This window comes from Neltuma alba, unplaced genomic scaffold (assembly GCF_004799145.2).
Source record: "Neltuma alba isolate B1F8T4 unplaced genomic scaffold, ASM479914v2 tig00011128_pilon, whole genome shotgun sequence".
Lineage (NCBI taxonomy): Eukaryota > Viridiplantae > Streptophyta > Magnoliopsida > Fabales > Fabaceae > Neltuma > Neltuma alba.
In genome coordinates this window covers 128,853-155,814 of record NW_021635864.1, presented here as the reverse complement: position 1 = coordinate 155,814, position 26,962 = coordinate 128,853, and the positions used below count along the sequence as shown (strand labels likewise).

The 26,962-nt window shown below is 38.6% G+C and overlaps 4 protein-coding genes across 5 annotated transcripts; all 4 read left to right on the top strand.

The window, feature by feature from the left end:
* The first annotated feature begins 1,002 nt into the window (after positions 1–1,002).
* Positions 1,003–2,133, top strand: LOC114761646 (WUSCHEL-related homeobox 4-like). The gene is made up of 3 exons (XM_028951060.1): positions 1,003–1,236; positions 1,338–1,643; positions 1,758–2,133. Exons 1-3 carry the CDS (start codon positions 1,018–1,020, stop codon positions 1,905–1,907), a joined length of 675 nt encoding a protein of 224 aa, XP_028806893.1. The 5' UTR covers positions 1,003–1,017; the 3' UTR covers positions 1,908–2,133.
* A 4,708-nt stretch (positions 2,134–6,841) lies between these two features.
* Positions 6,842–10,664, top strand: LOC114761642 (polyadenylate-binding protein 2). The gene is made up of 9 exons (XM_028951056.1): positions 6,842–7,091; positions 7,540–7,658; positions 7,774–8,430; positions 8,540–8,617; positions 8,702–8,791; positions 9,005–9,142; positions 9,535–9,711; positions 9,804–10,004; positions 10,121–10,664. The coding sequence occupies exons 1-9, from the start codon at positions 6,842–6,844 to the stop codon at positions 10,358–10,360; spliced, it is 1,950 nt and encodes a 649-aa protein (XP_028806889.1). The 3' UTR covers positions 10,361–10,664.
* A 2,563-nt stretch (positions 10,665–13,227) lies between these two features.
* LOC114761643 (uncharacterized acetyltransferase At3g50280-like) lies at positions 13,228–20,791 on the top strand. Its single transcript, XM_028951057.1, has 2 exons — positions 13,228–13,496; positions 19,073–20,791. The coding sequence occupies exon 2, from the start codon at positions 19,092–19,094 to the stop codon at positions 20,481–20,483; it is 1,392 nt and encodes a 463-aa protein (XP_028806890.1). The 5' UTR covers positions 13,228–13,496; positions 19,073–19,091; the 3' UTR covers positions 20,484–20,791.
* LOC114761645 (uncharacterized acetyltransferase At3g50280-like) lies at positions 13,409–18,469 on the top strand. Of its 2 annotated transcripts, none has more exons than XM_028951059.1 (2): positions 13,409–14,930; positions 18,400–18,469. In XM_028951059.1, exon 1 carries the CDS (start codon positions 13,516–13,518, stop codon positions 14,896–14,898), a length of 1,383 nt encoding a protein of 460 aa, XP_028806892.1. In that variant the 5' UTR covers positions 13,409–13,515; the 3' UTR covers positions 14,899–14,930; positions 18,400–18,469. The 2 variants fall into 2 exon arrangements, with proteins under 2 accessions (XP_028806892.1, XP_028806891.1); XM_028951058.1 differs by lacking the exon at positions 18,400–18,469 and adding an exon at positions 15,532–15,675.
* Positions 20,792–26,962: the final 6,171 nt, after the last annotated feature.

The window sequence follows — 26,962 nt, the reverse complement described above, 5'->3', positions numbered from 1 at the left end:
AACACGTGTGCGGCGCTTGCCACTCGTGCCCACGTATTGAAACACACGTGTTGCCATACTCTTGAATGTTTAGTTGTTTTGCCTTTACTCACGTGGCGAGTTGGTTGCCAGCTGCACTCAAAACTCAATAATGTGTTTACGTGTAAGTGATTATTATTATTATTGCACAATCCTATTATTGGAATTGAATATATACATACATATATATATATATATATATATATAAATGTACCTGTACACACGCACGCACGCACGCACGTCGTTAAGCGTAGGATATATATAATTTCATTATATGTGGTAGGACACAAAATGATTTGCATTATTAAAATTGCGCGTAGATGTGGAAACTGGCTAGATGGTGCATGGTGTGGTGGTGTGTCCTCTCCTACATATATTTTATGAGTATATATGGGAAATGGAGATACAGTTCCGAAAGAGGAGTGGGAAATTGTGAGTATAGGTTTCAGTTGTCGTGAAGTCTGTGTTTTCAACATTCTCCGCCACTTGAAAAAAAGGGGGGAACAGAGAGAGAGAGAGAGAGAGAGGGCACTGATGAACCACGCTTCCCTCCCTCATCCATTTTGCAAATATAAATGAATAAAATAAAAACCGTATCTAGAAAAGGAGATCAAAGGGAGTGCATTTTCAAGTGTTGGGATTGGAGGAATCTTTTATTCCTTCCTCTGCTGTGAGGTCACTTTAATCGCCAAAAGCTTTGAAATACAGAGAGAGCCAAAGAGGCCACCGAAAAGCATGGAGACCTTATCATGACGCACCAAGAAAGAAGAAGAAGGGAAAGAGGAAAAAGGGATTTGACGGGCCAACACACAAGTGAGAAGAGAGAGAGAGAGTGTGTGTGGGGTTAATTTATTTAAAGGAGGGGAAATGCAAAGTCAACCGTAGCTCATCATTTGGTCTTGGTTGTCGCAGGCACCACCTCACTCCCCACTTGGTGACTTTAGTGAGCGTGTCGTGTTCTATATAATTAGAGAGCTGCGTACCCTCAAGTTCTCCACCATGGGAAGCATGAAGGTGCATCAGTTGGCACGTGCGCTGTGGGAGCACGAACCCTCACCCTCCCTCTCTCTCGGCTGCAAACGCCTCCGCCCTCTCGCCCCCAAGCTCCCTTCCTCCCCCACCTCTCCCACCACTCCCTTCGATCTCAAGACCTTCATCCGCCCAGAAAGTGGCCCCAGAAAACTCTCCGACGATCCTCACAGAGATTCCCCCCAGCAGGTGCCAAATACGCTCCGTTTTTTACGCTACTTGTTCTGTTACGCATATGCCTCTTTGGCTCATTAAATATAGTTGTTGGTTTTTTGTATTAAATTGTGCAGGTGGAAACGCATCCGGGAGGGACGAGATGGAACCCCACGCAGGAACAGATAGGGATACTGGAGATGCTGTACCGAGGGGGCATGAGAACCCCCAATGCTCAGCAGATAGAGCAGATCACGGCTCAGCTCGCCAAGTATGGCAAGATCGAAGGCAAGAATGTCTTCTACTGGTTCCAGAACCACAAAGCACGCGAGAGGCAAAAGCAGAAACGCAACAATCTTGCCCTCTCTCCAACTCCCAGATCCACTGTTTCCAACCCCATTACTACTACCACCACGACTACCGTGACTTTTGACGCAAGGCTGGTACGTACACATACATATTATGACATCACTGTATATATTAATTAGCATCTCAACTCGATATTCATAAATCTAAGTCCGTATTAGTTAATTAAATATTTTGGACGTACGCGGCAGGGTGAAGTAGTGGGGACGGAGGAGGATAGTCCGTACAAGAAGAAGTGCATGAGCTGGGCGTTTGAGGGGTTCCAAGAACAAAGCAGGCCGTGTAAAGAGGAGGAACACACAACTCTGGAGCTTTTCCCGTTACACCCGGAAGGCAGATGAAGGGGTTTCATCATTTGTCCGCCCATGTTCTCTGCGCCCTGCAGCTTTTGTAACCACCAACGTGATATCTTTCTACTCAAATACTCCTACTACTGATTCAATTATGTGCGCTTTTCTTTATTTTTCTTCTTTCTTTTGCTGCTGCTGGGGAAAGAAGAAAGACAAAGTTGCATTGTGTCTCTCTGTACTCTACCACTTAATGCTATCCTCTCCTGACTTTCCTGCCGAGGCCTTTCTTTTTCATTTGTCTTTCGCTTTTTTCTCGATTTTCTGCCTGGGGTGGGTGTGTGACTTTGAAGGAAAAAAACTACCCCTTTTCACTACAGAAACTTGTGAATCGAAGCTTTTAGGTTAAAAGTGGAAGCTACGAACACTGAAGTCCACGCACCTACTTGTTCTTCTCCTTCTTAAGCTCCCTTTTTACGTCTTAACTAAGCTCCTTAATGAAAAAGCACGATTATATTGTCCTTTAGCCGAAAACTTGAAAGAAAATCATACCAGATACTCCACTCCCCCCCATTATTCATCCGACTTTCAAAAAGTTGGCAGGCACACCAACCATATCCAAGGCAACATGCATTTTTTTCCCCCAAAAAAAAAAACTTCCCATCATTGACATGCAAATTTCTTATTAATTATCGCACGATCTTTATTAGTGGTTTGTGGGGCCATTCCCTCACTTCTCTCAACAATTTGGAGGGAAAAAGATAGAATCAGCGATTTGAACGTATGAGAGCCAACCAGATTCTTCTCGCTTTCTGTGTCGTGGCGTTATCGTTTACTGATATCGTTCAACGGTTCAAGAATTAACTAAAATTTTACTGGAAACGCTGGTAAAAAAAAAAACTGGAAACAAAATTAACGACCTTTTTATAAAAATTACAGTGAAGGTTGCGTATGAACAAAGAATCAGTTTCAGTACTTATCAATAAACATTTTAAACTCATTAGATCTGGATCATCAATATTTTATTTGAATAGTCATTAAATATTACAAATCTGAACTGTTCAAATTAAATATATACTGTCAAGACTTGATGAGCTTAAAGTACTCATCAAAACAATGAGTACTGAAACTGGATTGAACTACGATTAGTAAGAATTAATAGCGAACAAATATTTAAAATTGTAATATTATATATACCGAAGTGTCCAGGCCGAAAAAGGAACGGTTGTAGGAAGAGTACGCTTTAACCCTCATACTAATGGTCTGTTTGGTGAGGAAAATGGAGGGAGAAAACTTTAATGCATTCGGTTCAAGAAATTGAAGAAGTGAGATTAAAAGTTTTTAATTAATTTATATTATTCTTTTATCTTCTATTTTCTCTTTATTAAAATTTTAAAATCTTATTTCTCTAATTTTTTAAATGAAGCTCATTGAAATTCTCTCTCCCTTCTCCTTCTCTCATCGTACCATAGGGTAATATTACCTCCGGTCCTTAATATAAGACCCCGTTTGACTTTTATGTTGATCCTAAATATAAGACCCCAATCCATTTTGTCTCTCACATTTACTCAATTTTTTCCAAGATAGTCTTTTTAATAATTATAGTTTTAGCCAATATACTTGATTAGTAAGGATATTTTAGGAAAGACAGCATCTATTTATTACAAATAACTAACTTAACTTCTTTTCTTAATTTCCTCAAATTAGTCAATTGGCTCTTATAATTAGGACTGGAGGTAGTACAAAATAATTATTACGAGTTTTATTTTATTTTATAACACTGTGAGACCTGTGAAAAGGATGACCACTGCAGAGACGATCTCCAACTGAGCTATTTTGCTTTCTATTTCCCATTATTTTTCAATCGAGCCGTGTTAACGGATCTCCATTATTATTTTCTATTTCGCAGGTCATTTCCCAAAGTTGCTGTACGAGTGTGTCGTTATTCCTCTTAACTGTGACATTAAAAAAAAAAAAAAAAAGAGGACCCGGGGAAAGAAAAAGAATTACTCAATTTATTGGTTCTCGACATTCAGCTCTGTTTTTTCATCAAATTAAACATATAATTGCCTTCGTTACAGAAACAAAGATCTGGAATTGTTTTAACATTATATTTTATTGAATTGAAGAGAATAAAATGATGATAAATAGCCCTCGACATTCGGTGACATAAGAAAAGAGCCGTACGTAGGCAGCCAATGTTGATCTAATATGATAAAAATATGACTTAAGAGCGTAGATTTCAATGCCACCGCTAATGTAAAAAAATCTTGTTAAGTGGCGGATAAGTCTCCTTGACATGTGGTCTGCGTTAATCGTAACGAGCATTAAGGATAAAAATCAAAATCAAAATATTATCCACACTCCAAAAGTTTAATTGACACGCGAGAATATTTTTTATCATGACCTTACTTATGAGTCCTGACTAAGAATTTATTTGGCAAGCAATAATATTTTTTTTAAAGTAGTATAAGTCATAATTTTAAATATTTCAAATATATATTTTTTAATTTTCTTAGTATCATTTTCTCAATTTTTATATCCCTTTCCTTACAACCTCACCGTTCTAATCAGATTTCATCCTCCGTGATTTCACACGGGACTCTTAAAACCAATGTATAAAAAAGTAATTTTCATTGACCCCCCGCCAAAAAAACTATTACTTTCGGTACTATTTATAATATATTGTTTATAGACTATAAATGAGATCTCATAATAATGACTAGATTCGTCCCTTGTGATCGATTCATTAAGGATCCCAGTATCTAAGTAGAGTGTTATGTATATTTGCAATATTTTTAAATCAAAGTTGATTAAAAATAGAATTTAGTAACAAATAAACCTCGAACACAAACATCACTTCTTGTGTTTTAATTGAAGATCTGATTTGATTCTTTTTTTAATACAAAATATGATTTGGTTGGATAAAAAGAGATGGGAAAGAAACGGGGTAGGGGGCTTGATGAGGTCCGTGGGCTACTTTAATATCCGTCTTGATGTTAACGGCTGTTCGACAAAATAAACAGACCATGTAAGAGGCCACAAAAAGCCTTATGGATCGAACTGCGTCGTTGAAGAGCTGATGGGCACGGCAGTGATCATTTGGGCCTTATATGCTTCAGCCCTGTCGTCACCCTTCTATTCTTGGGGGAAAACGGTGGAGATAGCCCAATAATCAATTTGAAGGTAAAAGAAAACATGAAAAGATACACTTAAAAAAAAAAGGTAAAAATATGAGTATTTTGTAATATCTGGATTAAGTGGCTATTTGGTTTCTGGTCAAAAAAAGTGGCTATTTGGTTAATCTAAACAGGCACTAAGTGCATAATACCATCCAACATCGCTGGTTCGGATTTTGTACAATGATCGTGTTGGAAATTCAAATTCTTGAATGTCAACTGATTGTGTTAACAAAACATAAACTCCATGTTTTCCAAAATTTTTTTGGAAATTCAGTATATTTATTCGGACAATATGCCTCATACTTAATTTAATACATCTTTCCAATCACGTGCAAGGGCACAATCAAAAGTGTCTGGTGTGCATTTGAGAGATCCTAATTCCGAGTTAACATCCTCAGCAAACAAATTTTGGGGAGACATTTTCAAAAGAATGTTTAGAAAATTCATGCGAAGTAATTTTTTTAAAACAAAATAAGTGAAATAAATCATTTTTAATTCAAACGAGAAAAACAGCGAGAGACGGTCAACTGTAAATAAAGTCTCAAAATGATAGCCGTTGTTTCGTGGATAGCTCCCCTCGGTAATCCTTCTTAGGCAGAAGGAGAGTACCTCATTGCACAATCGGTGTTTAAGCAAGGGCCCGGAAGATAAATTAATTGCCTAATTCTTATACCCTGTCTTAATTTAAAAACTGATGGCCAAAAAAACAAAAAGAAAAAGGAAAAACCGCTCCCTGCAAATTTTAAAGGCAGCAAAGTTGATGGTTAAAGAATGACGTGTTCAAAAAATACTCCCTAGACAAGGTGACCTCCGATGTGGAGAATGGAGAACTCTTTACCGTGTGGGGACGTTACCCTAGCGCTCAAATCCCATTCACGGACCATGTTCACCTCCGTCGCCCCAAGTCAGCCTGCTCTCACCTTCGTCATCATCCCACGTGGCTACTTTACGTATTTCTCGTCCAATCAAATCAAACTACGAGCATGTTGTTAAATCTTTGTTTTTGAGGATTACTTTTAATTTTAATAGCCTTATAAATCATAAGATTTTTTCTTCATAAAAACTAAATTAATTTAGAAAATATCTTTTTCTTCGGAATCATTAATCATTAATTTCTAAAATAAAATATCGAAGATAGAATTCGAGCCATAAACTGGTCTGTTTAGAAGTGGTCGCCCAACAAGAGGCGTCTGGTGATGCGACCAGCATGCCACGTGTCACACCTCCTCTCTTAGTCCCCAAGGACAGAATTATTATTATCTGATTTCTCCTGATTATCAAAAGAGGATCGGGTCAAAAAAAACAACAGAGAGAGGGAGGATTATCTGACTTCACTCCCTGGACCCCACTTCATCTGGTCTTCTAGATCTGGGCCGTCGAATCGAATCTCAATCCTTCCAGGAATTAAACTAGGGTTTCCGAATCCACTATATAACTTACACTGTTACATATTCGCCGGTGCGGTGCAGGTAGAGTCTGCCCTCCCAAAAAAAAGAAAAAAACCTTTCAGTTTCTGGTTTTTCTTTGCGCGGCCACCGTTCGGATCTCCGACGGCTTTATCCTTTTTCATCCATCTCTATTCATCATCGTTACTTACGCAGAAAATCCATAAACTGTCATACTTACTTTGTTATATCTTTTGATCATTATCAATTTAGGGTTTGAACTGTGTAATTGCCGTTTTCCTTCCCTAAAGATTTTCATCGTCAACCAGAGGGGAGGTGTAGCCAGAATACCTCAAAACACCCAAAAAAGAAAAAGGCTGAAGTTAGGAAGGAATACACAGGCTTCTTAGTTGTGCGTGAGATGGCGCAAATGCAGGTGCAGCATCCGAACCCTTTGTCGGCTCCCAATGGTGTGGCGCCGACTCCAACCGTGAACCAATTCCCGGGTGCATCCTTGTACGTTGGGGATCTCGACCTGGACGTGACCGATTCTCAGCTCTACGATCTCTTCAACCGGCTGGGACAAGTTATTTCTGTTCGAGTATGCAGGGACGTCACCAGCCGTCGATCCCTTGGTTACGGTTATGTCAATTACAGTAATACTCAGGATGGTTAGTCATGTCGCCCTCTCTACGTTTTTCGTTAATTAGTCTTGACTAAATTGACATGAGCGTGCCTTTTTCGTAGCTTGTTGGTTATTTATTCACGATGTGTCTACAATTTCATCTACATCCGCAATACTTTCCCCTGAGCAGCAGTCATTGAATGAACGGAACACGTCGTATCTGCTTACGCTGATTTTTTTTCCTTGCCTGTATTTGCCCCTGTGAAGTATTGAACCTCTGCTCTGGATATATCTTATATCTTTTTACTGTTGCGTGCGATGCCTCTGTAAATACTGCTTAGTTGCTAATAAACTCTGCATTTTGTGTTGTTTTGTTACTTCTAATTCTAATTCGTAACTGTTGAATCATTCTTCCGTCACACAATCAAAGTAAATTAAACTAATAAGCTTTGCATTCTGTCATTCTTGTCATTTGTTGTCATATTTATTCGCAGCGGCCAGAGCAGTGGATGAGCTGAATTTCACGCCGCTGAACAACAAGCCCATCAGGATTATGTATTCCAATCGGGATCCTAGTAGTCGGAAGAGTGGAGCAGCGAATATATTTATCAAGGTACTTCTATGAGTGGTGATCATTTAGTGAACTATTTCTTCCCTCAATGGACCACTTCTTTTCATTTAAATATCTTGTTTCAATCATTTTTTTTCTTGTTCTGATGGTGGCGCAGAATTTGGATAAGACAATTGACCACAAGGCTTTACACGAGACTTTTTCTGCTTTTGGAAATATTCTTTCTTGCAAAATAGCAACGGATGCATCTGGCCAGTCCAAAGGCTATGGATTTGTTCAATTCGACAAAGAAGAATCTGCGCAAAATGCAATTGACAAGTTAAATGGCATGCTGATAAATGATAAGCAGGTCTATGTAGGGCATTTTCTGCGAAAAGAAGATAGAGAGAGTGTTTCTACCAAGACAAAATTCAATAATGTCTATGTGAAAAACCTATCAGAGTCAATGACTGATGAAGATTTGAAGAAAACTTTTGGAGAATATGGGACCATTACTAGTGCCGTGATAATGAGAGATGCAGATGGTAAATCAAAATGCTTTGGTTTTGTCAATTTTGAAAATGCAGATGATGCTGCTAATGCTGTTGAGGCACTTAACGGAAAGAAGTTTGATAACAAGGAGTGGTATGTTGGAAAAGCTCAAAAGAAATCTGAAAGAGAGCTTGAGTTGAAAGGACGATTTGAGGAGAGTATGAAGGAAGCACTTGACAAACATCAAGGGATGAACTTGTATGTCAAGAATTTGGATGAGAGCATCAGTGATGAGAAACTGAAGGAAATGTTCTCTGGATTTGGTACAATAGTTTCTTGCAAGGTATCTAAATACAATTAACCATTTTGTCAGTCATATTCTTTGGTCAAGCTATCAATCTTCTTGGTAGCAAGATTTTAATAAATGCACTTCTCCTGACTTGAAACTTCAGGTTATGCGGGAACCAAATGGAATAAGTAAAGGATCGGGGTTTGTTGCATTCTCATCTCCTGAAGAAGCTTCACGAGCTGTAAGTTACTGCCTGCTTGTAACAATTTCCCATCTTTTAACAAGGAACTAGTGTGTTCATTCACATATCTGTTTATGATTCTAGCTTTCGGAGATGAATAGTAAAATGGTTGCTGGCAAACCGCTGTATGTTGCACATGCTCAAAGAAAAGAAGACAGAAGAGCTAGGTTACAGGTATTCACGCCTAAAATAATTTATTGATAAATGAATACTTGTTGCTGTGAGCCCTTTTCTGTGGTGTTTGTCATTACATCGCAGTAATTTATGGGGATACCATAGGCTGGGATCATCTATATAACTAGAAAGAGCTGCAAGTTATTTTTTAACAATAATTATTCTTTAATTGTTATTCGGTGTTTACCTACCATAAATAATTGTTTTTTCCAGGCGCAATTCATACAAATGAGGCCTGTTCCGTTGGTGCCTTCTGTTGGTCCACGCATGCCAATGTATCCTCCTGGGGCTCCAGGTCTGGGACAACAATTTTTGTATGGGCAAGCACCACCTGCCATCATTCCCCCACAAGTAATTCTTTACAAGTTATACGCCTTAAATTTTTATATGAAGGCGTTATAAAAGTCTCAGTGATCTGAATAATCTCTGCATACCTTCTGGTGTTCTAGTCATATACTGGTAGCTGAAGGTTTGGTTAATTGAAGTGCAACATATTCCTTCTTCAATTGGATAGGGGCTAAAATGGCCCTGGGGAATTGAACCCACCTCCCCCATGCAAGGGGGATTACTTTGCCACTGGGGGAATCCACCAAGCGTACAGTATATTTCGTCTGGGTCAATTACTTCTGTATTCTTTCCTGAAACTTGCTATTATCCGCCTTGCGTGTATTTGGAATATGTTGTGCACTCTTGCTTTACACATTTGAGTATTTAAGTAATTGACCCTGTGATCTTCGATTCAGGCTGGGTTTGGTTATCAGCAGCAACTCGTTCCTGGGATGAGGCCTGGGGGGGCTCCAATGCCAAACTTTTTTGTTCCAATGGTCCAGCAGGGTCAACAAGGTCCACGTCCTGGGGGGCGCCGTGGAGCAGGTCCTGTGCAACAATCCCAGCAGCCGATGCCACTAATGCAGCAGCAGGTTTGTCCACACGCTGTTTTTTATGTCATTTTATTTCTTTGTTATTCTGCATGGCTGATGGGGGTTAGGTGCTTCCTGTGTTAATTAATTAGATGCTTCCAAGAGGACGTGCCTACCGTTACCCTCCTGGTCGCAACATGCAAGATGTTCCAATGCCTGGAGGAGCTGGTGGAATGCTTTCTGCCCCTTATGACATGAGTGGTTTACCAATCCGGGATGCTGCTGGGCAACCATTGCCCAGACAGGCATTGGCTACAGCCCTCGCAAATGCTCCACCTGAACAGCAGAGGACTGTAAGTCCTGTTTCCTTCTATTGTTTTGCATTTGAATCAGCCTGTTGTTTACTTTCATATGTACTGGACGTTAGATTCTTATCACACTGATTCTATCTCGCGAATGGTTTGTGTAGATGCTGGGCGAGGCTTTATACCCTCTTGTAGAACAGCTGGAGCGTGATGCAGCAGCTAAGGTAACAGGCATGCTTTTGGAGATGGACCAGCCTGAGGTATTGCATCTTATTGAATCACCTGAAGCTTTGAAGGCTAAAGTTGCTGAGGCCATGGAGGTTTTGAGAAATGTTGCTCAGCAAGTTAGCAGCCCAACCAATCAACTGGCCTCGCTCTCTCTTAATGACAACCTAGTTTCGTAAGAGTTTGCGTGGTCAATTTATTGCAATCTATGCAGTCTCTGGTCCCTTCCGACTGCTCAAACTTTTTCCCAGGTATTGATGTCAGTCAATACTAAGGAAAGCTATATTTTGTTCTTGAACTCTGGAGTATTTATTGGTTAGGCTTAGTTTCATTTGCGGGATCTTTTAGTTTATTTAATTCAGTTTGCTTTTTTGGCCCCTCTAGTTCTACAGAATTGTTTTGCCCGATTGGCAGATGCGAGTACTGATCTTTTTTTCTTTTTCTTTTTTTGAATGAAAGCGAGTACTGATCTTTTAGTTTCTACCTTTGATTGCTCTGGTTATTGCTAATGCTATTACTATTATTATTATCGTTGTTGTTATTGTTTTCGGGTTTTTTAATGCAGCCATGTGGTACGGACATATTGACTTGTGCGGGATGGGCTTTTGTAGTTTTGTTTCGCCGCCTGGTCCGAAAAACAAATTTTGTTTCTGTCTCAGGCAACTTGATATGTAAGTCTTTAACATAGCAGTTATTTAACTAGTTTGAGTAAGTTAAGTAAATTAATTAATTTAGTTATTTATTATAAACAAGTTGATTTTGTTAAAGTACATTTTCTAATGATGACTGCCTCTTGGATGAAGATCTTTTGACGTGTAAATAACATATTTTAAAAAATAATGGGCAAAGTTGTAGCTAGCATCCTTATCTTTTTAGAGGTGCACTGAGCATCCTAAATTATTTAGTGGTGTAATTTTATCTCCAAACTAATAAAAATGTAACAATTCTGCCCAACTTAACAGATTCCTCTTAACACCGTTTGCTAATTGCCATGTGGGGATTTTTTTAAAAAATAATGATAATACTGCATTGTGGCGGCCACAACTTATCCATCGGAAGGTGAAAACCCAGAATTGGAAGGGGAAATTGGGGGTGAAGGTTTTTAACATAATTGTGTTTCTGTAAAGGTTAGAGATGGAGAGGTGGGAGAGAGAAGGAGAGAGAGGAAAGAGAGAGAGAGAGAGAAAGTTGCAGAGAGAAAAGAGACGAGGATGAAGATTGTAGAGGAAATCTGAAATGGAATGTAAATGTAAAGCCATTTAAATCTGATGAAATTACTCACTAAGAAACGGAATGTGAGAGAATGGAGAGGCTAAGCACAAATGATGAGGAGAGTGCAGTACATTTCACGGCGATGCACGGGGTGTGGCGGCCGCAATGCAGTATTTATAATTATTAAATAAAGAAAAGGAAATGCTCGTCTGTTGATCAGTAAATAGAGTCAAGAAGGATTGTTAAGTTGGGTAGAATTGCTCTATTTTTATTAGTTTGGAGGTAAATTTGCACCACTGAATAGTTTAGGGTGCTAGATATACTTCTAAAAATAAGCGAGGGTACTGGGCTCATCTTTACTCAAAAATAATTTATAAATTTGATAGATAAAATGTATTGTGATGTTATATTTAATATCAAATTAAATTTCCAATCAGATAGTATTACTTGGAGTAATAGTTGGAACAAATTGTGGGAGAACTGATAAAGAAAGCTAAGTAATTGTTTGAGAACCAGCAAGCCTTGGGCGTCAGACGTTGTCATGCTGGTAGGATGATCTGAAGTAAAGTACAGGGGGAATTATAATTAAATTCTACAAAAGAAAAATAATTACTAAAAAGTTCTAATAACAATCTTAACAGTCTATAATGACAAGTTTTACAGTTAGAACAACAACTTATGAGATTTGTTTTTCAATTATTTTCTTTACTTGAAATTTTACTGTAATTCTCTCAAAGTATAACGGCCATCTTAAAAAGTTTTCCATCGGGTAAAATATTAGCAAGAGGATTTTGTGGAGTCGATTTGAGTTCATAATCCCTGGCTCTTAAGAATCAATCTTGGGATCCAGAATGTTGCTGATTTTGTTTAAAGTTGGTATGATTTAAAATATATTACTACTTATACTTAATAGATAACTAATTCATGGAAATACATAATAGATAGCTAATTCGTGGATATGAAAAAAAATTAGTTAAGTTAAATATTTGTAATAAATGAATTTTATTTTTTTTTGAAAACACCTTTATGAATTATGTATATTAGAATGAAATTTTTTTAATAATATAATTATCATAAGCATTACTTTAAGAATTAAATAAATATGATTATATATTTGAAAACAAATTAAATTTTTAACTAGTTTTTATGTTCAGGTTTAGAGGTAATAACATTTAATTTGTTGTATCCAAGTTTAATTTAGAGAGCAAAATTGTTTTGTTAGCTTTCAATTCCCTATTGTTTTCGAATGTAGTGAGATAATTAATTTGTAAAAATAAAAAAAATTGAAAAATGTGTGTTGATTTTTTTTTTTCTTCCAAAGTATCTGTTTTAATCATTTATATTAGAAAATGCTCAAAAATTCTAGTATGTGCTATAATTACGAATAATTTTGAAAAAACGGCAGACTTGGTGTTATTTACTAGTGAATTAATATTCAAACCCTTTAATAAGTTTAGCCTTAAGAATAATTAGTTTCAAATCCAAAAAAACGTGTTGGTAACTCACCAAAAAGAATTCAATAGGCCCCTTAATACCAAATGGGCATTGAACAGAGGAAATGTGAATGGATTGATGGAATGACCCTTTTTAATAAATATGGAAAGCTTTTTTTTTTTGTTTTTGTTTCCTTCCCCAACAGATCCACTACTTTATGCACTAATTATAATGAAAATATACTTGCTTATACTTCCTCTTTATTAGCCAAGGGGCATCCTTGTAAACACAACACGAATCTCTAGCACAAACAATAATTTAGTTACGTGAAATTAGATGTGATTTTAATGTTTAAATTCATCACTTTTAGGTTTTATAAATATTTGGAAGTCATTTTTTGATGGGCATAATTTTTATATCTATATACAATATGAACTTTAAATCAAGCGTCTATATGGATCATAAGTAAGTAAAATAATCAAAACAGGCCCATAATCTGATTTCGTCTTTACATGACAATTTCGCATTGTAGGGGAGTGGGAAGAGGAGGCGCCGCCCCGCCATCGAGCTGGGACGCTGGGGGGGCTGCGCTTTGCTGCCTATATATATAAATATGTAATAAACAAAGAGAAGAGTCACTCAACGTATCAGACTTTGATCCAAAGTCATCTCTGAGCTGCGAGTGAAGATGAGTTCACACCCTGCTGTCCGGCGTATGTCGGAATGCTTCATTAAGCCACCCCTTCCGCTCAATGGCTCTAACCCCATCTGCCATCTCTCCCCCTGGGATATTCTCATGTTGTCTGCTCATTACATTCAGAAAGGCCTCCTCTTCCTCAAGCCTTCTCCTCTCAATTCTCCCTTCTCCATCGATTCTCTTCTCCACCGCCTTAAACACTCCCTTTCTCTCACCCTCCTCCATTTTTATCCCCTCACCGGCCGCCTAGTCACCACTCGTCTCCCTTCTTACTCCATCTTTGTCGACTGCGACAACAGTGACGGGGCTAGGTTCATCTATGCCGCTTTAGACATGACCGTCTCCGACATCCTCTCCCCCACCGATGTCCCCTCCGTTGTCCAGTCGTTTTTTGACCATGACAGGGCGGTCAACCACGACGGCCACGCCTTGCCTTTGTTGTCGGTTCAGGTCACTGAATTGACAGACGGCGTTTTCATTGGCTGTTCCATGAACCACTGCCTCGCCGACGGCACTTCCTATTGGAGATTCTTCAATATGTGGTCTGAAATCTTTCGAGCACAAGACGACAACTATGACAGCGACGATGTCTGTATTCCTATCTCACACCTGCCGATTCACAATCGCTGGTTCCCAGAGGGTTGTGTTCCCCCAATCATTCTTCCCTTCAAACATCATGACGAGTTCATAAGCAGATTCGAAGCACCCCGTCTTAGAGAGAGAATATTCCATTTCACAGCCGAGTCTATTGCGAAGGTGAAAGCGAAGGCCAACCAAGATTCCAACACCACCGATATATCGTCCTTCCAATCATTATCGGCACTCGTATGGAGGTGCATAACACGCGCGCGGAGTCCCCCCCGTGATCAGAAAACAATCTGCAGGTTGGCGGCAAATAACAGATCAAGAATGGAACCGCCTTTGCCGGAAGAATACTTCGGGAACTCTATCCACGCGGTGGCTGCGGAAACGACGTCGGGGGAGTTGCTCGAGCACGACCTAGGGTGGGCGGCGTGGAAGATACACGTGGCTGTGGCGAACCACGACGACAAAGCAGTGCGTGAGCTTGTGAAGAAGTGGTTGGAGGGCCCGATGGTGTTTCAACCGGCTCGGTTCTTTGACCCGTACAGCGTGATAATGGGGAGCTCACCCAGATTCGACATGTATGGTAACGAATTTGGAATGGGGAAAGCGGTGTGTGTTCGAAGTGGGTACGCCAACAAGTTTGATGGGAAAGTGACGTCGTATCCGGGTCGTGAAGGAGAGGGAAGCATAGATTTGGAGATGTGTCTTACGCCGGCGTTGATGACGGCGCTGGAATCCGATGACGAGTTTATGAACTCTGTCTCTCTGCAAACTGTTTCGGCATTTTGATCTGCTTGATGTTAAAAGACAATGGCATTCAGGTAATAATGTTCAATAAACAAAGTGTTCAATAGGTTTACTCAATGTTGAAGGATTTACTTAATATTGTTGTCTCCTTATTATTAGTCAATAAATTCTAAGTTCATTGAATTTTCTTAGACAAATTATTAAGGATAAGGATGCTTAATTAGAAATTTTGGACTGTGCGAAACCAGGGAACAACTAGATTTAAACATAATGAGAAAAATGTTTTTTTGTTATCTGAGAAATGTTTTTTAGAACCGCTTAATTAGAAATGTTTTTTTTTTGGTAAATTAGTGGCCAATAAGAGAGAATTGTTATTTTTGTTATCTGTGTTAGCGCCTTTGCTTAGTTTGCTCAGAAGCCAGCACCCATTTTAGGAATAATTAAGGTGCTTAAATTTGAGAGAATTACCAAGCATTTTCAAAAAAAAAATTTAATTACTTAAAAACTCAATAACAGGTGATTAGTTTAAACCTGTTTCATACTCTGAAACTTATTATTATTTACTCTTCACTTATTAATAAATTTTAGGATAATTAATCTCATAGAACTTGACTGTAATTATCTTTTTATATTTTGAGATACCAACAAAATAACCACACTCTTTACAACTGGCAGCAATTAGTAGCGTGCATGGGTCATACCAGGCCGAGTCATCGGGTTGGATAAGTTAGCCTCGTCGTTTGATCTGATCTAGCGCCAACTTGAAATCAGGCTGAATCAGACTTGGTTCAGCTGACTGCCTCAGTTGGTTCAGGAGTCAAGGACCTCAATTTCTTCTTATTTTTTTTTTTCAACTTTTATGAGAGCCGAGATTTCAACTACACAATAATCTCGAACTCAAGTAAGTACGAGTGAAGATGTAGAAAAATTAGAGAAAACATATCGAAACAACATAAATTTCAAACTCAAAGCTTAATGAATCCCATTTATGTATAAAAATAAAAAGAAGAAATAACAGTGAAGATGTAGAAAAATCAGCAAAACAAAAAAACAACGTAGATGGGGGAGAAGCAGAGGAGAGGACGGTAATAATGTTGTTGGTCGTTGCAGGCGGCGGTGACGATGACTTATTCTAATACTTCATGTCTTAATTATAAGACTTTGTTTGTAAACTATAAATAAAATCTTATAACTAAGATATCAGACAGAACAAACAAAGGCAAGTCCAAGCAACCTCAACGTGGAAAAAATCATGGCGTTTTCTTCTTCTTCTTCTTCCTCCTCCAAGACAATGAATGACAGATCGAAAAGGGGGGAATGGAAAATGGCAGAGGAGAGAAAAGGGAAGCAATGAGACCCATAAAGCGAGAAAGTGGGGGGGAGGTGGTGAAGGAAATGGGAAAATCGAAAAAGTGGGGAAAAGAGGACGCATGGAAAAACAGAAAAGGCATTAAATCTGAATAAATATATTTTTTTAATATAATTAAAAAAATGAGTCAGACCAGGTCAGATTATCTAGTCTGCAGTTAGCCCGAAATTTGATCTGATCCAATGACCAGTCCAATTTGGTCTGATGTGATTCTTTGTTTGGATTGCATTTTTCGACTTGGACTGAACTGAGCTTTTATCAGACTGGACCAGGTTACTTGAATTACCCAGTTTTTTGCACAGTTTTAATAGCAATCACGTGAACGTAGACACTGTTGGTTATATTTGCTCGTGATTTGATCACGGCATGTATTCAAGGGCAGTTTAGCGCATACACAACCCCTCGGGGTGTGTGGGCACGCATGCATAAAGCTAGTAATAACCAATGCAACCAAAAATACTGCAAGGTCGGTAAGGCCATCCAGCATGTTGCGGATTGCCCTGGGATGAGTAAAACACATGTGGTTACAAACCTACCAACAATTATTTGCTTATTTTAGTATTTTTTTCTTATATAATATTAAAAAAATATAATGAAATTTTTGTTATTCTTTCAAGTACCTAATCGGAAGCATCAAATAAAATAATATAGACATTTTTTAATTTTTAGATATAATATGATACTCCTTCTGTCTCTTATTATAAGATCATTTTAACTAAATTATACGATTTAAAAAATAGTTAAAATTAATTAAAAATAATTAACATGTAAGAAATACAATTTTTTTCCAAATATACCCCTATATATAAATGGGTAAATGTGAGCGAGTAATAGTGAGATAAATAAAAAAAAGAATAAATTAAATGTATTAAATTGGGGTTAAAATAGATAATAATATATTAAATGCTTAGACAAACTCAAATAGGATTTTATAAAAAGGGACAAAACGATTTAAAAAACTAGATCTTATAATAAAGCACGGAGGAGTATATAACAATATAATTATAATGATTAATAAGATTAAAAAAAATGGAGGTTAGCCTACTAATTGATGGGCTAACTTATGGCAGGTTATGGGTCTACACTATACGAATTAAAAACACTCGCTTACTAATGAATTCAACCTACATATTACCAGTTCTAGCGACCAACAGCTTAATTAGCTAATCAATTTTATATCTGAGTGGAATAGTAGGCTTCCAATACTCTAGTATCATGTGATTCTCTCTTCTTGTGCTTCGAAACCCGAGAGAAAATTCTTGTCTTATAGACGGCTAATATAAATCACAAAGGGGAAAGCTTGACTTGCATCAATAGCATTGAACAGGGAAAACCAAATTCTCCAAATTCTGTGTTAATCTGCAACCTAGGAATCCCTCGATGATGAATCAAAGACCCATCACAGTAAGTGCTTGAACTCGTGAGAGTCAATCCAGGGTTCGAGTTCCCCAAAATGTTGCTGGCTTCCCTTAACGTTGGTCAATTTCAGATACAATGTCATTCAACTTGTTTGTTGTATCCAAGTTTAGCTTGGGCAGCGAATAATTTTTTTTAGTTACTTTTCTGTGTTACTCATTTTGAGTTGGTATTATCTGGCGTCTTGTCTCCCGGCCTTCGCGTAGATGAGATAAGGAATTGATACTGCATAGCCCCTTTAATTAATAGAATGATTCACGTTTATAAATATGGGAATTCTTTTGTGGGTTTTTCTTTTTTGGGGGGGGGGGGGACAAAGCCACTATTTTGTGCTCGATTATGCTTCTTTTTTCTTAGCCTTCTCATTCCTTCTTCAGGCACTTTTTTTTTTTTCGGGTGATACATTCAGGCACATGTTTTTCATATAGCATTCAAACCGAATGATCTTATGAATTTAGGCAGATATTTTCGCATATTACGAGAAAGAGGCATTTCTACTTTTCCATCACAGAATCCTTAGAATAGCTGCTATTTAGCTTCTGATTCATCTTTAACCATAAATTGAACTATGAATTCTGAAACACTCCCCCAGACCCCCACTCATTTAAACGGGGACTGTTTTTGTTCTATTAGTGCTATATTTCTATATTTTTTCACTTATCAAATATACCAGAGGGGGTTCATTGGCATTGACGCCAAAGAATCTCGGAATTTTTTTTTTTAATTCACATGTAATTTTATCTATGTAACTTTCGCAGGTAATTTTTATTCCAAAGAGGTACTGAAAATTAAAAGCAAAATGAAAACAATAAAAAAGCAAAGCAAGAAGAGGGCAGAGAAAGGTTGAGTTGGGTCTTGCGAGCATAGTGATGACTGCAATGGCGCCCCAAAAAACAGCTTTTTGAGTCTGACAGAACTGTACTATTTTTCCTCCACAAACAGGCCCCAATCCTGCCTACTCCACACAACTTCAAGCATATCACACCAAAACTCAGTCTCCATCATTGACCATTGGTTCTGTGTGTGTCTAGGAGTAATGTTATGCATAAACCACTCCCCAGCTGGCTTGCTACTGTAGGACCTGTAGTCTCAAGGAGCCTGCATAATTTAAATGGTGTCTGGATAAAAATAAAACCATAACTTTAAAAATATAATATATAAGATAAATATATGAAAGAGTTTGTTTTGACTTATAAAAAAATATTTTTAAAAAATATTTATAGAGATATTCAAACACCCCTAGCTGAGAGGCATCCTTGTTAACAAAACATGGTCAGCGTTTTGGTTGGTGAGCTAGGCCAAACTATAACTTGTTCGCGTGAAATAGGATGTGACTTTTTTAATTCTTAAAATCATCATTTGTCTTATATATGTAATAAACAAAGAGAGAAGTCACCCAACGTTACATACCATGAGTTGATCCGAAGTCATCTCTGAGCTGCGAGTGAAGATGAGTTCACACCCTGCTGTCCGGCGTATGTCGGAATGCTTCATTAAGCCACCCCTTCCGCTCAATGACTCTAACCCCATCTGCCATCTCTCCCCCTGGGATATTCTCATGTTGTCTGCTCATTACATTCAGAAAGGCCTCCTCTTCCTCAAGCCTTCTCCTCTCAATTCTCCCTTCTCCATCGATTCTCTTCTCCACCGCCTTAAGCACTCCCTTTCTCTCACCCTCCTCCATTTTTATCCCCTCACCGGCCGCCTAGTCACCACTCGTCTCCCTTCTTACTCCATCTTTGTCGACTGCGACAACAGTGACGGGGCTAGGTTCATCTATGCCGCTTTAGACATGACCGTCTCCGACATCCTCTCCCCCACCGACGTCCCCTCCGTTGTCCAGTCGTTTTTTGACCATGACAGGGCGGTCAACCACGACGGCCACTCCTTGCCTTTGTTGTCGGTTCAGGTCACTGAATTGACAGACGGCGTTTTCATTGGCTGTTCCATGAACCACTGCCTCGCCGACGGCACTTCCTATTGGAGATTCTTCAACACGTGGTCCGAAATCTATCGAGCACAAGGCGATAACCATGACAGCGACGATGTCTGTATTCCCATCTCACACACGCCGATTCATAATCGCTGGTTCCCAGAGGGTTGTGTTCCCCCAGTCAATCTTCCCTTCACACATCACGACGAGTTCATAAGCAGATTCGAAGCACCCCGTCTTAGAGAGAGAATATTCCATTTCACAGCCGAGTCTATTGCGAAGCTGAAAGCGAAGGCCAACCAAGATTCCAACAGTACCGAGATCTCGTCCTTCCAGTCCTTATCGGCACTCGTATGGAGGTGCCTAACACGCGTGCGGAGTCCCCCCGGTGATCAAAAAACAATCTGTAGGTTGGCGGCAAATAACAGATCAAGAATGGAACCGCCTTTGCCGGAAGAGTACTTCGGGAACTCTATCCACGTGGTGGCTGCGGAGATGACATCGCGGGAGTTGCTAGAGCACGACCTAGGATGGGCGGCCTGGAAGATACACGTGGCTGTCGCCAACCACAATGACAGAGCAGTGCGTGAGCTTGTGAAAAAGTGGTTGGAGAGGCCGATGGTGATTCAACCGGGTCAGGTCTTTGACCCCTATAGCGTGCTGATGGGTAGCTCACCCAGATTCAACATGTATGGGAATGAATTCGGAATGGGGAAAGCGGTGGGTGTTCGAAGTGGGTACGCCAACAAGTTAAATGGGAAAGTGACGTCGTATCCGGGTCGTGAAGGAGGGGGAAGCATAGATTTGGAGACGTGTCTTCCTCCGGCGTTGATGACGGCGCTGGAATCTGATGACGAGTTTATGAATTACGTGTCTCCGCAAACTGTTTCGGCGTTTTGTTCTGTTTGACGTTAAAAAAACACCGGCTTTCAAGTAAAAGTGTTCAATAAATAAGTTGGCGTGCCTGTTTTTCTGGACTTTGAAGATGGGCTTTCAGTTGCGTGAGTATGAGTACTTGTGAAGCCCAACTTATAGAGGGTCGGCCTTAAGGTTCATTTGATGTGGGCATTTTTCTGTGCTTTAATTTCCACCTCTCCTTTTGCTTTGGTCGATGTTCATTTTGCCCAGTTGGGACGCTCCATCTCTTTTATTTGGCGTGAAGCTGGGGAATGCCGATTATTTTGGGGCAAATTTCTTTATCCAATGTTGATGTTAAATGATTTGTTTTTTATTTAATATTTTAGGCGCCTTATTGCTGATCAATAGGTATATTCCAAGTTCGTTGAATTTTTTTAAACAAATTATCAAGGATAAGGATATATGCTCGTATTCCCAGAGAATCTAACAAAAGGACAAATTCCCGGGTGGTATCGAACCAGCTAACCTTGATGCATAACTGTAATTAAATGTCAATAAAAATCTTATATGAAAATCTAGGAGCTTCTTAATTATGAACGATACTAGTGAAATTCATCCATCAATCATTGTCTTCCCACGTTTATGTCTTCCTTTTCCTTGTCAACGTTGCCTCATACTCCCTTAATATCCTCCTGCGCTGTCTACAAAATTTAACCCGTCATAATCTTTTAATTATTTAATCTTTAAAACTCTTAATCTTTAGCTGAATTTTCATAAAACCGTGAATAGGAAAAAGAAGCACGTGTATCAGAGACACTTTTTACTATTGTTGTTGGTTGTGTTGAGTAGACGGAAGTTAAAATGTGTGAGCCCAAACCTTGAAGATGGGAAAAAATTACCCCATCCTATCCTATTTATAAATTATAATTTAGCTTTATTTTAATATTTAATGTATTTTTTTAATGTTGTCCTTGATTATTTCTCTTATCATAATTTTTTATGCATTCTTTTTTATTTTTTCTCATTTATTATAAGAGTATATTTGAAAACAAAAATATATTTATAACCTGTTTATTATTTTTAACTAGTGTAAACTAATTTTTTATTATGTATAAATTAGTTATTTAAAATTTATAATAAAAACTGGGAGAGTACATCGGAAGAGTCACGTCAATTTACATTTGATAATATTTAAACCTAACCTAATAATAATGCTCCGATACTCCTGGTTCTGAAAAGAAGAAAACAGCTCATACCCAAAAGATATTGGGTAAAACCAATTCCTCCTTGTTCAACATGGTTCTTGACCGCGTGTTTAGCATACAGCCACCACTACCACCGCTTCCTCGCAAAACAATGCATATATTATTGCCAATTGGGAACATAAAATGTAAGAATATTATGAGGCACCTATTTGGATCGATCGTTGCAATTCTAGCCTGTCCCACCAACCTAGCTAGCCCAGTTAATTTGGGAAGAGGGGAAAAGTAAGACAAGAGCATCAAAATTTAATCTTGAAAAACATTAACGTGCATGCCAGGACTGGTTACTCTCAGCCCTTGGAATCTTTGCGGTGTGGATAAAAACAATTGGTCGTTTGGTGGGTGAAACTTCGATTCCAGTAAATTGTCAAGTTAACGTGAGTGGTGATCACATGCACGATTTGGGCGTTTGAAAGTGAAACAGCATTGTGTTGGTCAATTATTTGGATATATACAATCAGAGCATAATGATTGGGGTTTGACAAAGACTTATGCAAAGAAAAGAGAAACAGAAGTGAGATGGGCATAATGATTGCAATATATAGAGCTTGTTTGACAATGCGTCGCCCATTGCATATACTTATGCAAGTGACCCACTTGGTTTTTTCCTTGATTCACTGCCCTTTTGCTGCAAATCACTCATATACACGCTCACTGGGCTCTCGCCTTCACCGTTTCGCAGTTAATTTCCAAATCTCATTGCAAACGGAATCCACTCATATAGACATTTAACATAGAGCAATGTCGGTTCAGAGCTCTTTCTGGATTCCAAGTGCCCCAAAAATATAAAATGAAATACTCCTTCGGTCCTTAATATAGGACCCAATTCTTGTGTTGGTTTTGATCCTAAATATAAGACTCATTTCTCATATTTATCAATTTTCTTTAAATTACCCATATGAATACTCTCTCAACCATAATCAAGTAGAAGAGGGAAATGGGGTATTAAGAAAGATGATTATGGTATTTTAGGAAAAATGTATCATTTTTCTTATAATTAACTAACTTACCTAACTTCTTTAGTCTAATCAAATTAGTTAAATGGGTCTTATATTAAGGACCAGAAGAGTAATATCACTTCTTACCATTAAAAATATTGGCGACCGTCACTAATCAATATTTTGACGTTTAACATTAGCTTTTTAACAGAACAGGGCAACGTCACTACGTTCTGACACTTCTACGATAACATTAGTTGGTCATAAGCGAAAACTTTTGCAACAAATTTATATTCTGAAGCTTCAATATATTTACATTAGTTAGAAATTTAGCACAAGTAATTAAACAGCATCTGTTACGATCGTTTGGTCTATTGACATTGATCATCTCATTAAATCTTATATTAAGCTTTGCGCCGTTGATTGTCCAGGAATATGACGGACGCCCGAGTTCATTCCGTTCCTATAAGGATGTAAAAAGATTTAAAAGCATTTACATGCGTTTATGGTTAAGTCAACTGTACAAGTCAATTAACCTACGTGTGATGCATGGTGATAGAAATATTGAGAGAGGAAGGACACATTTTTTAAAAGTAATTTAATACTATCTCCCTGCTTCTTTCTATAAGAGCTAATTGTAAATTATCACACGTTTGTTATACTCAACCAACTAATTAACTAATATTCTTAACATTTCAAAATTAGTTATTTGACTCTTATATTAAAAATAAAAGGATATGCCATTTTAACACCGGCAATAATGAAGATAACGCAGCAAACTGGTGGTCCTGGATCCCATTATCAAGTTACAGTCGCACAAGTCCTTGTACTGTGTTTGTAAGTACCTAATGGTGACACAGTATAACAATTAATAGCTCCAGCAAACTAGATGTGCCCCGGGGGGTTGAAGATGTGCATTTAATTTGCCGTATCTAACAATGCTTGTTAATTTCACAACTTTCTTACGACACATATTTTATGTATATGTTCATGTGCGTTCCTCTATTTATATATCTATGTAAATATTTGACTTTAGGGGATTGTATAGGAGAGGGCATGGTATAGTAGACAAGTTGATGGGTGAATCTGTCAGCAGTGGGTAACAATTATGTGCGTGTAATCTGGAGGTTGTCAGATAACGTAAAAGGCATCGTGCATTAAAAAAACAAAAAAACAAAAAAACGAAATGAGAACAGTATGATTAAGAAAATAGAGAAATTAGAGGGGGTGAACCGGTGGGCAAAGCGTGGATAACTTATCATATTGGCTTTGGTGGGAGATTCATTATATTATTCTAATGATATTGGATATTGGAATCTTTGGGAGCTCGATGGCTCTATGTCTGTGGGTTGCTTCTGGAAGGAGCCACGCAAGCGAGCCAGATGAGGGAACCCACAAGCCACGACTTCCTTTATGAGGGGCATAAACCCAATAAAATATTCATTCAGTGGCTAACATGGAAATTAAAGCAAAACAACCCCATCTTTTGAACGGGTCGGAAGGCACAAAGCAAGTGGGAAAAACAAGAACATGGCCAAAATTCACCCAACAACGCCGTGTTTAAAACAAGATCAGAATCCAATCGTTGCATCATATGCCAAGATAACAACAAAAGGAATATAAAAGACTGAAAAAATAGCAAAAGACTGTGTGGTGGAGCCACCCACATACCCAAGAATTTTAGGTCAGATCCATCTGTATATTTATTCAGTACTCACTTCACGCCTCTTTAAAGCAAAGCAAATTCATCCATGAAATTGGTTGAGCTTTCACACCAAGTTAAAAGGCTAAAAGCCCAAAACACTGCAAGTTGCCTCTCATCATCTTTGCCAGCCATACGTTACCATTTGGTTAAGCGAGACACCTAAAAGCTAAAATGGTACCCGACGACAGCGAAATTGATTCGTCGGGCGACCCTATGATGTTTCCCTGCTTTTAATTTTTGGTGGTCATTTTGTTGAATGGAGGCCGCATAAATAATGAAGTCCACCGGACATGGGAAGTCAAAATCAATCCAAGGAAGCGCCCAGATTTGGGGTACATGAGGACGAGGGGTGAGAGATTAAAAAAACAAAAGGAGAAAAATGCAAGTCATCAAGGCGTGGGCCCGATATGATTAAAAATAGAGCCACGTGTATAATCATGCAGTTTGTTTTCTGCGTTGTTATTACACACAAATCAAATGGGGCCCAAGTCACAAGGAAGCATGGCATGTGAACCGTGAAGGTGAGCGAGCGTGTGAATGGGATGGTAAAAGAGAAGGTAGGGGAGGCGGGAGGGAGGTGCTTGGCGTGAAAGAGATTGGAACAGAGGAGCAGTGGGGCTGTGTTCGGCGCGCATTGGAAGCCGAGTCTTTTAATCGTACTAATCACCTTCTCATTCTTACTACCTCTCATTTATTACTTTGAATCGGTTTGTTTTTGCGGGAGGGGGATGCATGTCAGAGAAAAACAAAATGAGGAACAAAAAGGCAAAGAGGTGAGCTTTTGGAAACGGGCTTTGGCTTCCTTTCCTTGTCAGTTATTACCCTACCATATTAATCAGGATTTTTTTTTCCTCCGCATCAATATCTTTAATATTACTATTATTCATTTCTTTCTTATTCTTAGTTGTAAATTACTGCCTGTCTCTGTAGGGTCATTTTTGTGAATTAAAAAGATTACTGTCCTCTTTAATCTTTTCCTTTCATTTTTTCCTCCCATTGCTCTCTATCCCAATTCAATCCTCCACCACACCACCCAACGCTCTCTCTCCTTGTCCCTCTTCCCATTTCTCACCCCGTATTCTGCCCTCTTTGTCTGCCCTGGAAGGAGGAACCAGGGAACGGACTTTCAATCCAACCAAAGCCGCCGGCCGCCAACATGGGCAGTTACCCTTGTTTTCCTTCTTTCTCCTGCTCGTCCTCTGATTTTACGGTAGATCGGCCTTTTTTTAAATGGTCTCATCTGGTGAGTTCCTTCCGCTTCTTGTACGTTGTTTTTCATTATCTTGGGTCTGATCAATCGGTGATTTTGCTGAATCAATGAATATCAAGTTTTATTTCACCCCTTTATTTTATAAATATATATTTTTTAAAAAAAGAAAAAATTTCGGATTTCATCTTAGTATTGGTCTTATGTGATGATTTGGGGCTTTCCCTGTGGCTATTGAAATTTTTGGTCATAATCTTAAACCGCTTTGTGTGTTGAATTCTGCTGCTTTTTGTTGGTTCTTATTCACTTGTTCATAGTTGTAATCGTCTAATTCAAGCTGGTCTTGAATGATTTGTATCCAATTTTGTGCTGCCAATGATCGAGCTGATGTCACGGAGACTGTAGTTCCTATTCCGCTTGGTTCATCTTATCCTGCAAAATGAGTTGACTTTAATGTGTGTCAACCATATGGTCTCCCCCCCCCCCCCGGGGGGAGTTGTTTTTCTACGATTTCATCAGTAGGTTATGGTGCATTTGTGGGATTAATTTTACCTGTTAAGCATCTGTATTGCTTGAACCTTAAGTGATGAAAGAGTTTTCACTGGTGGTGGATATGATGCCTGGCAACGCGTATGCATTATCCTTCATGGGGGTTAGGCAATAAGCATGCCTCGCGCTATCTTTAGTTCTTGTATGTTGACTTTATTGACCGACGTGGCTTTGGTTTGTTGAGAGACATCCATTTCATTACCTTGAGGTATAATGTACAATCTTGGCATTGTGACTATACATAAGCTACATTATACATATGAGCCGGGAAGTGGTTGATATTTGACAATTTACTAACGGATGCCAGTAACATCTTATGTTGAGGAGTACCTTACCTCTAGGCTGCTCTGAGATTTATACTGTTGCTGCATCTTGTCAAATAATAGATATGATAAAGTGCATACATATAATTCATTATCAGCTTGCATGATTAATCTCAATTATACTAAGAAGCATTACAAGTTTTACACATGCCCTTTTGGAGGGGCTTTTTCCTGTGAAATGGTCTTGGCATAAAGAAACAATCCAATTTGTGATGCTTTACCAAATGGCTACACCTCACTTGAGCTCTTCAGGAGAATATCTGTGCTTGTGCTTGTGAATGCTTTCATGGGTTAAAATTGCATCACAAGTTGCTTGAGCTGGCAGCGATTATTTTGCATGTGATTTATAAATTCTTGTTGGTGATAGTGAATTGGTTAAGATTTGTCTGTTTTCAATGCCTAATGATCATTCCTTTGCTTTGCTTGAGCTGGCAGCGATTATTTTGCATGTGATTATAAATTCTTGTTGGTGATAGTGAATTGGTTAAGATTTGTTCTGTTTTTCAATGCCTAATGATCATTCCTTTGCTTTGTTGTACAGATCTG

Bases quoted from the DNA above. Each gene is read 5' to 3' on its own strand.
- LOC114761645 (XM_028951059.1), top strand. From the start codon at position 13,516: ATGAGTTCACACCCTGCTGTCCGGCGTATGTCGGAATGCTTCATTAAG.
- LOC114761642 (XM_028951056.1), top strand. From the start codon at position 6,842: ATGGCGCAAATGCAGGTGCAGCATCCGAACCCTTTGTCGGCTCCCAAT. The intron at 8,431-8,539 runs GTATCTAAATAC...TTGAAACTTCAG, and splicing joins GTACAATAGTTTCTTGCAAG to GTTATGCGGGAACCAAATGG. The intron at 9,143-9,534 runs GTAATTCTTTAC...TCTTCGATTCAG, and splicing joins CTGCCATCATTCCCCCACAA to GCTGGGTTTGGTTATCAGCA.
- LOC114761646 (XM_028951060.1), top strand. From the start codon at position 1,018: ATGGGAAGCATGAAGGTGCATCAGTTGGCACGTGCGCTGTGGGAGCAC. The intron at 1,237-1,337 runs GTGCCAAATACG...TAAATTGTGCAG, and splicing joins ACAGAGATTCCCCCCAGCAG to GTGGAAACGCATCCGGGAGG. The intron at 1,644-1,757 runs GTACGTACACAT...CGTACGCGGCAG, and splicing joins TGACTTTTGACGCAAGGCTG to GGTGAAGTAGTGGGGACGGA.
- LOC114761643 (XM_028951057.1), top strand. From the start codon at position 19,092: ATGAGTTCACACCCTGCTGTCCGGCGTATGTCGGAATGCTTCATTAAG.